Raw genomic sequence first — 17,933 nt, 5'->3', positions numbered from 1 at the left:
CCAACTTGGGCCAGTGAAGCAACATCCTCCACAACTAGACTGAAGAACAAAACGACAGCAACTTGTCTGTTCCCCTTTCCCCAATTCCCCAGCGCTGTTCCCATCCCCCAATTCCCCAATAAAAATCTTTAAAAACAAAACAAAAAGCACCCCCCTCCTACATTCCTTTCGTGATACAGGTCAAACTCTGGATCACCACACTAGGTCCTTCTCAATTTTCCCATCTCTCTAATCTCCATCTTGACATTCTCTCCTAAAGACCACACAGAGCATTGAAGCTCTTGGAAGGAAGCTGCCTGTGGCCTCTTTACCTACACTCCTGCTATTATCACCATTCATAATTGTTAACTTGCCTTTATCTCCAAGACCCAGAAGCTCCTTTTGGGCCTACAGAGGAGGCATCTAGAAATTTCTGTCCAGTGAATGAGTATAGCCTCCTTCTCAGCTCCAACAGGTGGAGTTACCTTTCTCGTCCATCAGTGGTCCACACTCAACAACCTCCTAGGTAGCTAGTGCCTCCAGGGGTAGCTTTGACTGGGTGGGTCCCTGTTCTGTCAGGGTCTTGGGAGAAACAGATGGTACATTCAAAAGCAGTACTTGAAGAGAGTGTAATGAAAAGGCTGTTTACGAAAATCTGGGCAGGATTGGGGAAAGAACAAGGGCAATGGGGAGGGAATGGTTTCCAGAACCTGGAGAACGCTGTTGCTATACAAATGACTGCCCAACAAGACTTGTGGCTGTGGGCAAAGGAACTCAGCCACAGCCAGGCTCAAAGCCAACAGGAAGGAGCTTGGAGAATAAAGACCCAAACAGCTCTCTCCTCCTACCCTTTCATCTCCTGCTATAGGCCTTTCATCACTGACTCCCATTGGCTGAAAGCAAAGCGAAGCCAAAAGGCAAGGGAGCCTGATTAATACCCTCTACAGAGGTCCAGCCTCCTGGGGCGCAGAGCAAGCAGAGAAGGGCAGGGAACAGAGCTGGAGGGAGACTAGGAGAATGTCCGGCATGGTCCCTTAGGTCGGAGAGGGCTTGATTTTTCTTCAGAACCTACAATGTTTAAGTGGTTCCAAGACTGGAGTTTGGAATATAGAAAAATGTTTAGGGTCACCTTCCTAGACCTTATCCCATCTCATTCCTTCCTTACCTGTATTTCTAACAAATTCACTATCCTTTGCTCTCCGCCAGCAGTGAGATTGCTTATGAGCCTACGAGAAAAATACAGATCTTCCCCCACAATAAGAGAAGCCACGTCTCTCCACGGCAGCCTGGCAGAGTGGCTAAGAGCATGGGTCTTGAAGCCAGAGTAACTAGGTCCAATCATTGCACTGCCACATTCTAGCCATGGTACTGGGGACTATTAGCTCATGGTAGGTTCTGGAGGCAGGATTTCAATTTCATCTTTTTCTGGTGGCAGAGCCCTCAGACTCCTTTCATGCCTGTGGTTCACAGCAAAACAGTGATAATAATATAATAATAAGAAGGGCTACTATAAATAAGCAATGACTGTATATTATACATGACATCACTATATCATTTATATATGAAATGAAGATATATAAATTATGTTCTCTTCTTAATGCCTTTCCCTAATAAGCAAAATGCATAATCTAACTGAAATTGATAATAAAACAGTCACTGTGATGCCCATGTCATTGCTTAATATTACTTTCAGTATTTAATTTCTAAAATAGCATCAAGATTTGGGAAGAAGGCTTCAAGTGCCTATAACGCTAGTCTAAAAAAGAACTTAAAGATGTATTTTTGAGGATTGCCATCTGTCAAATTTAAGAAACAGTCTGAATTGTGATTTCTTATTTTCCATTTTTTTTAAACGAATTGTTCCTAGTAGTTTTCTAGTTGGACCCTGAAAAAAATAGATAAGTGTTTATATTTCAGAGAAACATATCAGAACTCTTGAATTTTGAGCAGGTAATTTAAAAGTATAAGACAAACAAAAACACAAGAAGGGAAGAGAACACAAGAGGACTCCCCACACAGGTGTTGCAAACCTTTACTTGATTGATTTCTAATATTTACAAATGCCTATGCTGTAAAGTTTATGTCTTTTCATTGAAATAAACAGTATTTCAGTGATTTGCCACATTGGCACAGAGTTGACGTCACTGATCAATTGCAAAGGCCACTAGTTCCTTATCACAGAACACTAATCCTTTTCCTCTAGTCAAAGAGGGGGGCAGACCTAGAACCTACACGAAGACCAAGGGACAACCTGACCCAAAACGAATCCTAGTGTGCCCCCCTCAGACTGGAATAGCAGCTGCCTCTGCAACTCAATGGCTCAAAATTGCTAAAAGACAGCACTAATAAGTGTCAGGCTATCAGGCAAAATGCCAGAAGTGCCATATTTGCTTTAAAATAGCAATGTCAATCATACCTACATGCACATGTCCTTAGTGATAGCGTTTACATTTTTATTTGGTTTGTCAGGCTAATGAAGAAACTTGGCACACTCCCTTTCCGTCTTGTTCCTGTACTTTATTTTTTGTCTCTTGTGCCACGCTGTAGCAGACAGTAAAGGGAGATTGATGTCTAGAGTCATTTCAGCGCGAACATTCTACGGGAAAAAATGTTGAGCAAAAAAATAAAAGGACATTTAAAAAGAAAAAGGGGAGCATGTTTTAAACTCTAAACTGAGGTGGAATGAATCAACCAGAAGAGAGAGTGAAAAGGAGATGATTGAAAGAAGATAAAAAGAGAAGCAGACCAACAAAATTAATGGACAAAGAGGGATAATGAAACCACTAAGGGCGTTTATCATAAGATACTCTTTGGACTCTAATTGAAGATATGTGAAGGTTGTGAAAAATTCTTGTGCTAATGAAGGCTTTTTTCTTTTCGGAATATTTCCAAGCTTGAAATAATTTTACATCGTTAACCTGTATCATCATATTGCGAACTCTAAGATGAGAAGTATTTGAACTGTCTAGGCCCTGTAACTTTTCCAATACAGTGTTCCATTGGAAATGGTTTCCTTTCAGATTTCTCCAAAAGAAGACTGAAAGACCAAACCGTGCCACACCACTGGTGGTGGTGTTTTATTTTGAGAGTCTATTCCAGTGGTTCTCAAACTTCAGCGTGCTCAGTATCTGATTCAGTAGGTCTGGGCTGAGGCCCTGGAATTTTCGTTTCTAAGAACTTCCGAGGCAATGCTGATACTGCTGGCCAGGACTACACTTTGAGAACCACTGCTGTTAACACAAAAACGCATACAGATGCATCTTAAGAAGCCCGGTTAGCCCATGATGAGTGTAGCCTGAATTTCATGCCCTTACAGCCTCACCACTTTAATCTTCAATCGAGAGGGGTAGAATTATGCTTGTGATTTCTCTCTGTCATTCTCTAAAAAGAAAACTCTGAGCCCACATACTTAATGATCTGCGATGAGGTCATTTGCACCTAGGTCATTTATTTAGGCAACAAGTAGTCTTGCTAGAGGTTTTAAGGGGATGCCAGCAGGGCAGTGTGTGGTTTTTCAGGTTCCCGGGACTACCTTAAATCCCCTCCTCCGTCTTTTCTTTCTTTCTTTTTCTTTGCTTTTGCATTTCCGTTTGGAAAGCCCCGACTGCGGGGTCTCGGGGAGCCCGGGTTCCCAGGTCGCTAGGTGGGGGCGGAGCCCGGCCCGGCCCCGCCCCGTCTGCCCGCAGCGCCCCCTCCCCGCCCGCCCCGCCGCCCGCCTGCCCGCCAGCCCGCGCCGGCTCCTCCGCAGTGCTTTCAGCTGCGAGCCTGGGCGGCGGCGGCGCTCGACTTTCGGGAGCCGGGCGGCACTGGAAGCTCACTCCTCCGCTCGCCCTCCCCCGACCGCGGAGCCCTTGCAGCCATGAGGGAACAGCTCAAAGGGTAAGTGCATCGCGGCCCCCTCGGATCGCCGCAATCCGTGCACTTGTGGCACGAGCTGGGGGCAAGCCGAGGCGGCCAAAACTTGGATAGGCGCGGCGGCTGGACCCCGGGCTCCGGGCGGCGGGCGTCGAGGAACCTCCCCCGCAGGTCCCCGGCGGCGCCGCTGCAGGTGCGCCCCCGGGGCTTTCCCCGGCGCCGGGCTCGCGGGGAGCCCCCTTCCGCTTTGGGTCGGGCTCGGAGAGAAAAAGCTGATTTCTCACCCTACCCAGAGGGGACAGCGCAGTCCCCACGCGGGGATTGGGGCCGCTGGGGCTTTTTGCTCCTTTTCGGGCTCTCTGTGTGGACATGAGCCAGACAGGCTGTTCCGAAATCGTCGCTCGACCTCGCAGAAGGAAGGGGCGCGCGCGGCTCTACCTTCCATTGCGCTGCAAGTGCCAAAAGGTCAACTTTCTGCCTGATTTCTTGCGAGGATTCCAACTGACATTTCCCTCGCTGCATTTTCTGTTTCTCTCATGCCCCAAGACTCGTAGAAATCAGGAAAGAGAGAAAAAGCAATTTAAAGGCTGGGAGTCCAGGATCTGACATAGGAGAGCGAGGGTGTTTTGGGTTTTTTTTTCTTTTTTGCTCTCTGGGGTTGAGTGTGGAGTAATTTCTGAGTGGCCTTCTCTCGCATTTCTCCAGGTGTCTGTGCTCGTCTTTAAGCAAAGTTTGTCATTCCCGATCCGATCGTGGCAATGAAAAAGACAGGACACTTTATCTGTGATATTTGAAGTTAAGTTGGAAGCTTAAATCGAAGGGGTTTAGTTGCTTGAGGGAGGCATATTATTAATTATAAAATACTTCAACATGAAAAAAAACACATCAGACGTAAGTGGCGAACCAAAGTCTTTAAGTGAAATCTACATTCTTCCTTGGCCAACAAGCTCTTCCTGGTCTCTCTGCTTCTTTATCCTTGTTACCCCTCGTCACCCTTTTTTTTTCCCTAGAATTTTTTTTTTTCATTTCCTTGTGCCAAATCCCCTCTTTGGAGGATACAGTTACTCTTAGAGAAGCTGGAAGAGCAAATGAAACAACGCGGTTATATGAAAGGTCCCTGACCCTTGATCACCGTGGAATTGGTTTCAGTCATCATTGTTTGATCTGGGATTGGACACGACCCTGAAGTGAAATTGCTTTAGCCAAAGTTGAGGGTGGGTGGGAATTAAGCCCTGAAAAGCAAATAGAACCGAGGACAAGTAACAGCTGGAACAGTCACCCAGGCAATCATCTCTGCCCTAGCTGGAGCCGAGCAGAATAAAATGTTAACTATCCCAGGGTAAAGAAATGGGACTAGAATAGGATATCTGATGCTTTGATTGACACCCACCCCTCCAAACTCCCTCCCCACAGTAGCAGAAACTTTTAAATACATTTTCCCATTCCCACCCTGCCAGTATTCCAGCATTGCAAGCCAAGTTCAACATTCAGCATGCAAATACCAAGGCTCCTCTAGAAAGAGTCTGATCCCCAGATTAAAGGGAAATGATTTTGTGTGTGTGGATCAATGGGCTCCAGATTATATATGAAGCCAAACTCTAATCCTCTGCAGATCGCGAGAGAACGCTACCTTTTTATATCGCTGCATAGAGATTAGTTTCTTCCCTGGGAAGTAATGGAAAGATGTATTTTTTTAAAGGGAACTGTTCGTAACATTTTCAGTACCAAATAACAATGGTGGCAGAAGAAATCTTATTTTAATTAGGCAACTGCCATTTTCTGGCAAGAGCAGTAGAAATTTGTTACTTTCTATAAGTGTTTAGTGTTTGTTTTTAAGAAACTAAAAAAGCAATTTCAATAAGTCTGATTATTCAATACGGCACTGACAGCAGGAACAGCTCTGAGGTGGTTATAATAACCTTGCACACTACTGGAAACTAAAGAAGGTGAGAGAAAATTTAAATTGTATGGTAGGAAATTAGGTCAGCCCTGGGCTCAGTAGAGTAATGCTTTAATTTCTTATTATTGACAAGTAGGTGTTGCCCAGGGTCTTTTGTTCTTTTCATTTGCATCAGGGTCCTCCTATCCGGGCCTCAACTAAAAGAAAAGAGAGATTGTTGTTTGTACACATTTTTTAAAAGGGTCAGAATTTGAAGGCTGTTCAGAGAGGCATATCTGATGCCAGGCTTTGGAACCAGCAGGGTCAAAATCAATAACATTTTTTAAAGATTTAAAGAGTGTTTTAAGCATTATTTATGAAGCTTGTCTTTGTGTTAATGTATATGCAGAATTTTTATCTATCTTGAACATCATTGAATGTTCTCAGGAAGACTGAACAGAGATGTATGTACCTGTGAACAGGTTTCAGAATTTTCTTTTTGTTAGGGCATGGTATATGGGGAGTGCATTTCTGATATGAAAAGTGAAGTACAGAAAAGAGACAGGTACCAAAAATAGTACCGCCCACCCTTCCACCACCACCTACCTCCCCAGCACAGCATATTTTTCTGTATTGTATGTATATTTCAGGTAAACCTCAGCTGCTTCTCATGGAGTTACTGAGAATTCTCCTGGTTTTGAAGACAGACACAGAGTAATAAATAGAGCAGTAAAATCTATATCGGTCACAAACAAAAAAAAATCAGTTTGCCCTGTAAGGTAGGAGCTATGCAAATTTGTATTTAGCAATTCATCTTGTTCATATTCATCTTTCCTATCTGTTTGGGGGGTTAAATGTCTCACTAGGGCTTTTGAATTCACCACAGAGTGAAAATACCCACATCCAGTGAAGTGGATATTTGCTTCATTGTATAGTTACCCAAAAACCTGAAGTCATTCTGCTATATTGCCAGTCGTTTTTAGCATAAAGTGATTGAAAGATGATTTTTCTAGTTTTGGGGCTTAGTCACACCTTTTATTCTTCTTTCCAACTTTTTCTCACTTCTTTTGCTTGGTAGTACTGGTTTGCAATTGAAGTGAAACTAAGACTGCGAAGGTGAAATATAAGTCTGTTTTCCTAGTTCCTTTGCATTGCTTAAAAATAGAAGGTTTGTGTGTTGGAGGGGAAAAAGGTAAAAAAAAGATTGGCTTTTGGATTTGGTTTGAGGTCATTTATCTAGGTTATTCAAGTCCCTCAGAATCTCAGGTACGTGAGACAATGAGTACCTAGAAAGGACTAGTATCTGGTAACACATGAAGTGAGGGATAGAAGTTGGGGCTTAGAATTTCTTGAGTCTTCCAGTAAAGGAAATTTCAGTTTAGCTAAGGACTGATGGATTTAAAAATAATTTCTGAAATCCTTCTCATAACTTTGAATCACTGGAATGAATTCTTTAAAAACGTAGAAATGTAAGTATATCAACAGTCGTGAGGTTGTTTTGGAGGGAGGAAGCTACACGAAGCTCTCATTCACCCTGTGTGGGATTCTCCTGTCAAGTTTCTCTTTTCTTCTAGAATTGCATTTGGTGCAAGTTACTTCTTGCCCATGTTCCTGTGATTTGAAGACCATTGGATGGTGGCTTTTCAGAGTGGTTCTGTCTGTCTGGTTAAGCTTACCAGCTCAGACAGATGTTTTTCTGCCTGTCCATTGAAGATGCTACAGCCCTATGTGTCATGGAGATGGGACGCTATTATTACATAGCGTGTGTAATAAGGGCCTGTAGTTGTGGATACCGGTCGGTGCATTTCGCCTCCTCTCTCCCTTCCCTGGTGCTCACATCTGCATGGCCTTGGGACATGGCAGAGGCCGAAATGCAGAGTGATCTCAGTAGAAGCTAACCTTTCCTGGCTGGGCACTTGTGTACGGAATTGGTACACAATCACTTTCCTGGCTAGAAAAACGCCTGAGAACAAGCAACACTTTTTTCCGTGAAGCTGCAAGCTGCAGCCTCCTTGTGCTGTGCATATAAAGTACCTGTCCCGCCTGCCCCTTCTCTAGACCATAAACCAGCTTGGTCTTGGGGCTTCCTAAAACCCCCAAAGCATGGACTGCGTCTTGTGTTCTTCTCGCTCTTTTAACACTTAGATGTCACTCTGGTACATTCTAATGACTGACAAGCCCCTGTCGTGCTCCTCAAATGAGAAATGTCTCTGCGGAAAAGTAAACCAGAAATGAGCATGTTGGGAAGAGACTGAAACAGCCCTTTGCAACTGAACATTATCTCGTAAATTTCTCTCGGTAGCCTTCACTGCTCAATCGCTGAACGGGAAATATCAGAGGGATGGTCTTTGAAGTTGTACAGTGTGGGGAATTTCCACATGTTTTCGTGACATTATGATTGTATTACATTTATCAAACCACACCGAATGTTTCTCCTTTTTGTTTATTTAAAAAAAAAAACAAACCCAGAAGTAAATCGCAGTGAGTGTTTGCTCTCTACAAAGGGTCTTGGGCTCAGCTGACTTACCTAGATTATAATCAACGAATAAAAGGTTTGCTTTTAGTGGGCACTAATTTGGGGGCCACGTAATAACAAAAATGACTGCGTTTTGAGCACCAGAAGGTGCCAATCACTTACCTATATCAGCTAATCTTTTAACTCGCCCAGCTGAGCAGGCTTACCCCAAATTTCACAGCTAGTGGGGCGCAGAGCCAGAATCCATTCCTAAGGTTGAAAACCTAAGCTGAGATCACTTGATATTGTAGCGTCCCCATCCATGCTCCTCTTTCTGTGGGAGCCCTCCGGACTGTCTGCTCCCCTTGCCTTGTCTCCCTTTAAGTTATTTCTCCTCTCTCTGTCCCCACCCTTCCCCCAAAGATCATGAATAGGCCCTGAGTATGAGGACCGCAATATCGTTCAGGCCTGCGTTTTACTGTATCAAAGCCCGTCATGTAATCCCAAAAACTGGAAATATGATGCTATGGTGATTTATGTAGATGGGCCAAAGTAAGGAAAAGTATATGTAGTTATCTCTCCCGGGTTTATTCCCGTAATTGAATGAGGAACAAGGGCGGTTTGTTCTTTTTGTGGCAGGAGCTGATAACCGGCAACCACACTTAGCTAAACTTCAAGAAATGGAAGAGAGCTGTGAATGCTTCATTCAGGCCCAAGTAAATATAGGAAAAAGCATAGTGGTGTCTACAGCGTACAGATCTAACCAGTCATTCTCAAAGAACTGGGAAGAGGGGAGGTATGATATATTAGTCGGGCACTGGATATACCTTAAGGTGAAATGAAACAAAGCTATCATGGATAGGAGGTCTGCATGTGAGGAAGAAAGAGTAATAGAAAAAAGGTCAGGGTAGTGAAAGCAAATGAGAAGCGAGGCGAGTTATTTATTGAACTAATATCCAGTATCTCTTCGACAGGGTGGAATAACACTTATCTGTCCTTTCTGAATGTTCCGTGTTGGACAGGTGAAGAAATCTTGGTTTTCGATTATTGGTTACATAACAAGGTCATTTTATTATACCAGGAGTGCAGCTGAGTTGTGGGTGCACAAAGAAAACAAATTCTGGTTACCGAATAAAGTGCATGTTGGGTGTACCTTTGAAAGCAAAGGTAGGGGTGCTTGTAAGATAAACATTCTATCTACACTACACAATGGAAGAAGGCCTTTGAAGTAAAGATGCTGAATGAGTGGGCCGGCCGAGTGGCGCGATGGTTAACTGGCTTGGGATGCCAGAGGGCCCCGGTTCGGATCCCACATATGAGGGCCAGTGACACTGCCCTCCACAGCTAAGATGCTGAACAACAGCTCAACCTGGAGCTGGGCTGCCGGGAGTCGCCGGCGACGGCGTAGGCTGCACCCCCTGTGGCAGTGGGTTGCCATGGGCTACCGTATGTAGCCAGCAGCCAGCGTGAGCGGCCAGCAGCCGCAGTGAGCGGCCGTCCAGAAGCCGGCGACTGATCTGCCTCGCCCGGGAAGAGCGCAATGATGGTGCCAACTTGGGCCAGTGAAGCAACGTCCTCCACAACTAGACTGAAGAACAAAACAACAGCAACTTGTCTGTTCCCCTTCCCCAATTCCCCAGCACTGTTCCCATACCCCCAATTCCCCAATAATAAAAAAAAAATCTTAAAAAAAAAAAAAGATGCTGAATGATTTAAAAGCAAACCGGGTTGTTAGGTTTTTTTCTCCTTTTCTCTACTGCCCATTATAAATTCTAAACTCTCTCTTTGTATTTTATATTTTAGCCACGAGACCCAAACAACTTGCTGGGACCACCCCAAAATGACAGAGCTCTACCAGTCTTTAGGTAAGGATGTGGCCATGTTTCTTCCTGGTTAAAGGGCAGATGACATTTAGCATAAAGTAGTAGCTTGCAGCATGCAAGTCATTTGTTGTCTAAATATATCACTAGCTTGTTTAAAGGGTGAAAACGACTCCTTTCCATCCCAAATTGACGATCGGCTTTCGTTTCTTCAGAGGTTCCTTAAAAATCAGTTTTAGAATTTCGCTGATTCCTGAAAGCACAGTATACCTGAGAGGGCCAAAAGGTTTTTGTAGTTTTCTTTGCTGCCTAAAAGGGTGGAAAAAATACTTGCAATTTATGGCAATTTTACCCCCACCAAGAAATAAAACTGTTTCAAGTTGTTCTTACTGATTTCTTCCTGGTGAAACCAAGACCAAGTTTTGCCAGTCCACGAATGTTGTGTAAAGGAATTTTCTGCGGTCTTTCTAGTGCTTATAATTTTCTCTCAGGTCATCATTGTGAACATTTCGATGACTTTCCCCCCTAGGGCTTGTTTTGTGTCTGTGTGAGAGCCTGACAGTTCTTTTTCTCCTCACAATTTGGAATTTTTTGAACAGATATGCAGGCTCCAAGTAAGGGGAACACACCATCTTTTTCATCCTTGATGAAAGTCCAGTCTATACTGATTTAGTTTCATCAGGAATGATCTGAAGTGACTTCTGTTACATCATAACTTGTAGTTGTTTTTTAATAAAAAGAAATAGTCATGTCTTCTATACTACTAAAACATTTTAAAGTCTACTTTTTTACAAATGGGCATATTTACGGATAAAAATGCATGAGGTGAATTCTTTGGGTTTAAAGTTACGTGACAAATCCCATGGGAATCAGGGTGCTTAAACAAATTCTGTATACATATATACGCGTATGTATATGGTGTGTGTGTGTGTGTGTGTGTGTGTGTGTGTGTGTGTGTGTGTAGCGATTACTGTCTTCTGTCATAGGTTCCCATTGATCAATGTATTGCAGCTATAGAGACATTAAGGAATGGGATAGGAGATGTTAGCCCAAAAAATCCTGTTTTCCTAAACTTTTTCTAATTATAAATTATATAAGTTCCTTCTAGAAAATCTGAAAAATATAAATAAAAAGCATGAAAAAGAAAAGAAGTCACATAGTTCCACGCGCCACATATATCTAGTACATTTCAGCTATTATTTTGCCATTTCAGTCTAGCATTAAGTGTGTGTGTATGCATGCACGTGCATACACACACACACACACTTACACTTTTTTAAAATTGAAAGAAAATTGGGATCAGTTACATTTAAAGTGCTACATTTCAGCCCCGCTGAATATTCCTGGCTTAGACTACTGCACTCTTTAGGCCACAGGTGGAAATCTTGAATGCTTATATTTTGACAGATGAGAGAATGAAGAGTTCACTTGAAGTGGGCAGCGGCTGTCCTGGGGTAGCTGGTAGTTCTAGCCCAGTGCTCTTGGGACTTTAGATTTTTCAAGAGAAACTAGAAATCTGTCATTAAAAAGCTGATTTAAACTTGTCTGTGGGCCTCTTGATTATAGCCTCTGGTTTACACAGACCCAGCCCACTAGTGATTTCCACTCTAATCACAGTGATTTCTAGTTGTAATATTTTAATGTACTTTTATTTTAAAATTATTATTATTATAGAATTAATACTTGTGCGTATTTTTTTTAGTTTAAAATATGACAAGCTAACAAAGAAAAGACAAATCATCTATAACCCACCTCTTAGAGTTTAATAATCTAATAGGTATCTTAAAAAATTTCTTTCCACACATACATTTTTACAAAAGTTGGATCGTTCTGTTGTATAATCAGCTTTTTTTTTTTTTTACCTAAAGGTAATGTACCGTGGCCATATTTCCATTTCATTGCATTGTATTCTCTACCAGCTTACTTTTAATTACTCTGTAATGAGAAATCACAAATTTGGTTGATAAAAAGCTAATTATGAACTATCAGTGAATAGGTGCTCGTACCCTCAATAGGAATTAAATACACTTTTCATCATCATATTTCTAAAGTTTTCTCTGTAGGTTGAACTTCAAAGCTGGTGTTCAAGCATGATTTTTTTTTCCCAGCATGATTTGTGACCTTGGGCAAATCATCTGACTTTGGAAGATAATGGAATTTTACAGTTGCTGGGGAAATTTAGAGCTCATTTATTACAAACTTTTTCTTGAGTGAAATCAACTTTATTGATAATTTACATATAATAAAATGCAGCCATCATAAATATGGGTCAGTTTCGACCACATTTGAAATTCTGGTGTTCGCTCTCCTAATAACAAACATCTTGGAAGTCAACTAGGTGCTGAAATTTGTTTTTCAGATTTCAGAACTAAGATTTCAGTATTTTTGTTTTAATCAAATAGTACTGGGGCTAACTTTTATCCAGTGGCGACTCATCAAATAACATCTACCATTTATGGAGAGTCTACTGTATGTGAAGCACATGTAACATGTCAGCAACCATCATGCATGGTGAATGGTATCCACTGCCGTATTTCACAGGACAGTGAAGTCAGGTGCAGCGAAGCCATGTATCGGGGCTACACAATTCTATGGGGCTATTCTGGGATTTGCACTGGGTCTTCTGTTAGTGTTTTCACTTTGATTTTATTCACTTAGTAAAGTACTCGTATGTCCATGTAGGTTACTGTATACCTGCTACACAGTCGATGTACAAATTGACAGTTTTACCTATGGATAGACAGTAACTTGCATGGTATTTCTGGAACAAACCAATGCATTTCTAGCAATAATATATGGTGACCTCCTAGATAGCAGACACTCCTCTTTTCACTAGTGCCAGGCACACATGGAATGATTGATTTAGTTTGTGATATGTCTACATCCCAAAGATAACCTACAAGATTAAGTACCATTACTGCCCTTCCCACCCCCAAATTATGGTATTTCAAAGTTGAAATATAAGTATAACATACTGAAAAGAAACCTTTCTTTCTTTTTTTTTTTTTAAAGTTTTTTTTTATTGGTGTATTGAGAAGGGAACATTGTGTTTTTCCAGGACCCATCAGCTCCAAGTCAAGTTGTTGTCCTTCAATCTTAGTTGTGGAGGGCGCAGCTCAGCTCCAACTCCAGTCACCATTTTCAATCTAGTTGCGGAGGGTTCAGTCTACCATCCCATGCAGGAGCTGAACTGGCAGCCTTGTTGTTAAGAGCACACGCTCTCACCAGCTGAGCTACCAGGCTGCCTGTTGGCAGCTCAGCTCGGGTGCAGCTCACTGGCCCATGTGGGAATCGAACCAGCGACACTGTTGTTCAGAGCTCGCACTCTAACCAGTTGCACCACCTGGCTGGCCCAGCCTTATTTCTGTTTTTGTTTTTATCTATTGGCTTATATTTTTTCTCAAGAGGTATCCTTTTAGGTTCAGGTTGCTATTTTGAGCTAGATGAAATGGTTGGAAACCTTCAGCTGCACTCAATTCATGAAACTGGTGTTGTGTGGTGCGTTAAATGTTTTAGACCATCGTTAGGTCACTTTCCTAATAGAGCCTGAACCTCTTGTCTGTGGTAACATGTTGACAGTATCAAGACGTTGCGTATTCCCACCATCCCCCCTCACTCCAGACATATCTCTACTGTACGAGCTGCAATGGTTCACAATATACATGAAATATAACACATTCCTAAATGTACCCACTTCTGAGGAGGTTTCCATTCTCCATTTTTGTCAAAATCCCCAACCAGCCGGTTCAACACACTCTGTTACCTGCCTTGCCCCCAAAAGCATTGAAGCGTTCCACTCGACCCGTGGTTTGAACAGCATAGTGTTATAAGCCAAAAACATTTTGTAAGGATGGAAAAAGTAGCACTTGAGCATTAACTGATGGAAGGCTATGTTACTGGAAATGTTAATATTGGACATCTCTAGTTAATAGAATTCCAGGCGATTTTCTTTTTCATGCTTCTTTTTCTGATTTTCTACAATGAATTTATATTATTTACAATTATATATTTATCAAAAAATTTCTTCATCAAAAGTCCCTATACCATTCCTCAGTGTCCCTATAGCTATAATTTATTAACCAGTGAGCACCTATGACAAAAAGCAGCAATGCCCTCCTCCCTCCCCGCCCCCACACACAGAATTTATGTGTAAATGCCCTGATTTCCATAGATGTTATCAGGTAAATTTAAACAAAGGGTACCCTTTCATGCATTGTTACTCTCTAAATACATCCGTTCACAAAAAAGCAGACTTAAAAATTTATAGTGGTAGGGAAGACATGACTAAAATTTTTTATTAAAAACATATAAAAGAATTCATCTCAGGTTATTCTCAACAGATCTAAAACTTTTTTTTTTGAATGAGCTATTTATCAAATGTTAGAAAATATTTGTTTCCCCCTTATTTTTAAGCTGTGTACCCATTCAAAAAATTCCAAGTTATGAGGGAAAAAATTGTCAGGCTCCCACACAAAACACAAAACAATGCGTAGTAAAGAAATAATTTAAATGTTTACAATGATGACCTGACAGTCATTAGGAATTTGAGCATTGGAAGGACTCCAGAAAAATTTTTACGCAACATTAACGGTTTGGCAGATGCATTGTCTTGTTTTCACAAGAAAGAAATCAATAAGAATAACTCGAAAGCAGTTTTCTGTCAGCATTTTTCTCCAACTACCCCCACTGTGGTGGGGTGAATGGTATATAAAAAACAAAGTTTCCCATATCTATTTTTATATGGGCCTTATATACTTGTCTTTAATATTAGGGTATTGGACAATAGTGTTTTAAGAATTTTGTTTTTCTCTTACTTTGGGCTGAGGTGGGGCAGGATGTTTCCAAAACTTGCTGTGATCCTAATTTTTCAAGAAGTACTTTGGCTGACTCTGCAGACAAATGGGTTTCTAAAAGTTTTAATCATCCCTATTTTTAAAAATGCACATCCTGGAAAAACAAACAACGGGGAGAAGATCTCGCCACCCATCCCTGTTTTATAGGTAGAGTGAGGCAAAGCTGTCATCAAGTAGGGAGGCTCTCTAGATATTTCCCACAAGCCCACTGGGCCGTCTATTTGTTCTTGAGAAGGCATATTCTCCATCGTTTCTTAGAAGTAATAATATGCTCAATTCATAAGGTGAATCTCAGGTTTCTTTTAGTATCTTTACAAATGTAACGGAAAGACTGTTGTTCCAATAGGTTATCTTGGTGATTTAAAACATAAAGCTCTTTAAGGCTCCAGAAGGCATTTGCAAAACCAGTATATGTTAGATAGTAACGTACTCAGGAATTTATTTTGAAATACTTATATAGTATTGATTTACGTGAAGTGCCATTATGTGATTAAAAACCTGTCATTTTCTCACAATTTATGTCTAGGTTCTTAAGTTCTTCACTGAGATTTTAAGTAAACATTTTTTAAAAAGTTCTCTCTCTCTCTCTCTCTCTCTCTCTCTCTCTCTCTCTCTCTCTGTCTTTTTCTCATTCACACACACACACACACACACACCATATGTGCTGCTTAAAGTAAAATATTTCTTAGTTTGTCTGATTGTAAGTATATTTATAAATACAATAAAATCTTTATGTGGTGCCCTCCATGGTTCCTTTCTGAACTGTTATACAATGTGAGGTGTTTACATTAGTGATACCAACAATACAGCAGAGAAACAGTAGCCTGCAAAGGAGACACATAGGTAAAAATAGGGTAACGTGAGGAGAGAATCATTAAGCTTCAGAAGGTGAACTGACTTTATTTCAAGCCATTTGCTGCAATCTAGATGTGCTGTATCCCCTTTAACCACCACTGTTTTCTCTAGGTGTATTTGTTCTCTTTTCCTGCAGTGCTGGCATCCTTTAGGAGGATCTAGCCCATCATAGCTGTTGCCCAAGTTTTGGAACTCCGTATTCACGATGCTCACCCAAGTGATGCGGAAGCTCTCAACGTTCAAAAATGGACGTATGAGTGTTTTAGGAATTCTCAAGAAAAGTGATCTTAAAAACCCTTGTGATTTGAAGGCACTCCATCAACACGAGGCCCTTCGCCTCATGTCTGTTGCCTAAGAGCTTCAGAATGTTAAAATGAGGGCTTAGTTTGAGGGTCTGATGGGTCTGAGGCTGGGGTGGTTCTTGAGCAGTCTTAGTTAAGAGGGCTAGTTGAGCCCCAGTTAAGAGGCGAAGAGCTTCTTCAAGATACATGACTATCGTTATTCATAAATATTTGCAGCAATCAAGATTGAGTTAGAGGGCCAGCCGAGTGGCTCAGTTGATTAAGAGCTCACTCAAGAGTGTGAACTCTGAGCAACAGGGTTCGCCGGTTCAATTCCCAGCCCAAGCTGAGCTGCTGCTGAGCTGCCAACAGGTGGCAGGCTGGCTCAGCAAAAACAACAACAACATTGAGTTAGAAACACTGCCATGGAAATCTTGTACCTCTGTCCTCAGTTTGCCAAGAGGAAGGAAATTAGTGAGCTTATTGTCCCATCTCTTTTGATAGGCTTTCCACATTGCGTTAAGTATTCCCTCCTGGGGATGCACATCGCTTAGGAACTGCGGGATTCTGAATGACAGTGAATTCCTTTTGTGCCGGGAGCTTGACCTAATGCTTTTCTCAGCGTGTTTGGTAAACTCAACTGTTCTCAACTAAGCTACTCAACATTTAGCACGTTCCTTTCCTTGTCTCTGATTCTAGTTCCTTTAGTGTTGCTAAGTATTAAAACCTCTGCCTTTCGGTTTTTCACTAGCATAATGCCTGGAACTGGAAAGAATATCTAAGTTCATATCCCAGCTTGAGTGTGACCTTGAGCTGGTCCTTTGCTTTCTCTTGATCTTCGACTGTCTGGTTTTAATTTAACTTCTGGCTTGATTAGGGCTTGGTTTTATGAAGGCTGTGCCCAGCTCCCCAATTTTTCTTTGTTACCACCAGCCTAGAATACATGAGTACTAACTTGGATCACCACCTTTATTATAATTGCACTTTCGTTTGTGTAGCCATTTACAGTGTACAACGAGTTTTCAGAAATAACCGTATGTAGGGCGGGCCGAATGGCGCATTGGTTAAGAGCTGGTTTGGGACGCCAGAGGGCCCCGGTTCGGATCTCACATATGAGGGCCAGTGACACTGCCCTCTACAGCTAAGATGCTGAACAACAGCTCAACCTGGAGCTGGGCTGCCGTGAGTCGCCAGCGACGGTGTAGGCTGCAGCCCCTGCTGCAGTGGGTTGCCATGGGCTACCGTGTGTAGCCAGCAGCCAGTGTGAGTGGCCAGCAGTCGCAGTGAGCGGCCGTCCAGAAGCTGGCGACTGATCTGCCTCTCCTGGGAAGAGCGCAATGATGGTGCCAACTTGGGCCAGTGAAGCAACGTCCTCCACAACTAGACTGAAGAACAAAAAGGACAGCAACTTGTCTGTTCCCCTTCCCCCAATTCCTCAGCACTGTTCCTATCCCCCAATTCCCCAATAAAAATCTTAAAAAAAAAAGAAAGAAAGAACCGTACGTAATCCTTACACAGCTGTAAATTAGGTACATAGCTGGTATCTGACCTGAATTTTCTGCCAATTTCAGTTTCAGATCCTCTGTCTTGCCATTCCTTTGAGTAGACTTCCTGTTTTTGATTTGGAAAAAAAAATGCTATCATATCAGTGGATGGGGCAACTATTTCCTTCTTTCTATTTGGACTTGAGCAGGCTGAGGCGCAAGACTTGCTTTGACTTGTTCATACTGACATCTGGGGAGGAGATAAGGAACCAAGTCCAGAGCACACATTTTATGGCTGCTAGTTCACTGTTCTCAAAGGAATATCCATTACTCGTAGCATGATTTATAAAATTGCTTTATCAGCGTAATTAAGCTATGGAATCTCAAATGATGTTCTATATTCCCTCGCTGACAAAGTTAGCACAGGAGATTTACTCAGAATTGCAAAATAGAAGACACAAGACATTAAAAC

The 17,933-nt window shown here is 42.0% G+C and overlaps 1 protein-coding gene across 9 annotated transcripts in view; it reads left to right on the top strand.

The window, feature by feature from the left end:
* The window catches only part of LOC109373985 (dystrophin-like), a 606,466-nt gene that overhangs the window by 449,800 nt on the left and 138,733 nt on the right, over positions 1-17,933 (top strand). For 5 of the 9 annotated variants that reach the window (XM_019628250.1, XM_019628248.1, XM_019628247.1 and 2 more), the window contains exon 13: positions 9,972-10,033. In XM_019628250.1, the coding sequence (XP_019483795.1) occupies positions 9,972-10,033 (62 nt within the window). Of the gene's footprint in view, positions 1-3,715; positions 3,859-9,971; positions 10,034-17,933 lie in introns of those variants that run through there. The other 4 variants (XM_019628253.1, XM_019628255.1, XM_019628252.1 and 1 more) reach the window with 2 other exon arrangements.

Source organism: Hipposideros armiger, unplaced genomic scaffold (assembly GCF_001890085.2).
Source record: "Hipposideros armiger isolate ML-2016 unplaced genomic scaffold, ASM189008v1 scaffold_768, whole genome shotgun sequence".
NCBI lineage: Eukaryota > Metazoa > Chordata > Mammalia > Chiroptera > Hipposideridae > Hipposideros > Hipposideros armiger.
Note: the sequence above shows the minus strand (reverse complement) of the source record. Positions and strands in the feature narration are given on the sequence as shown.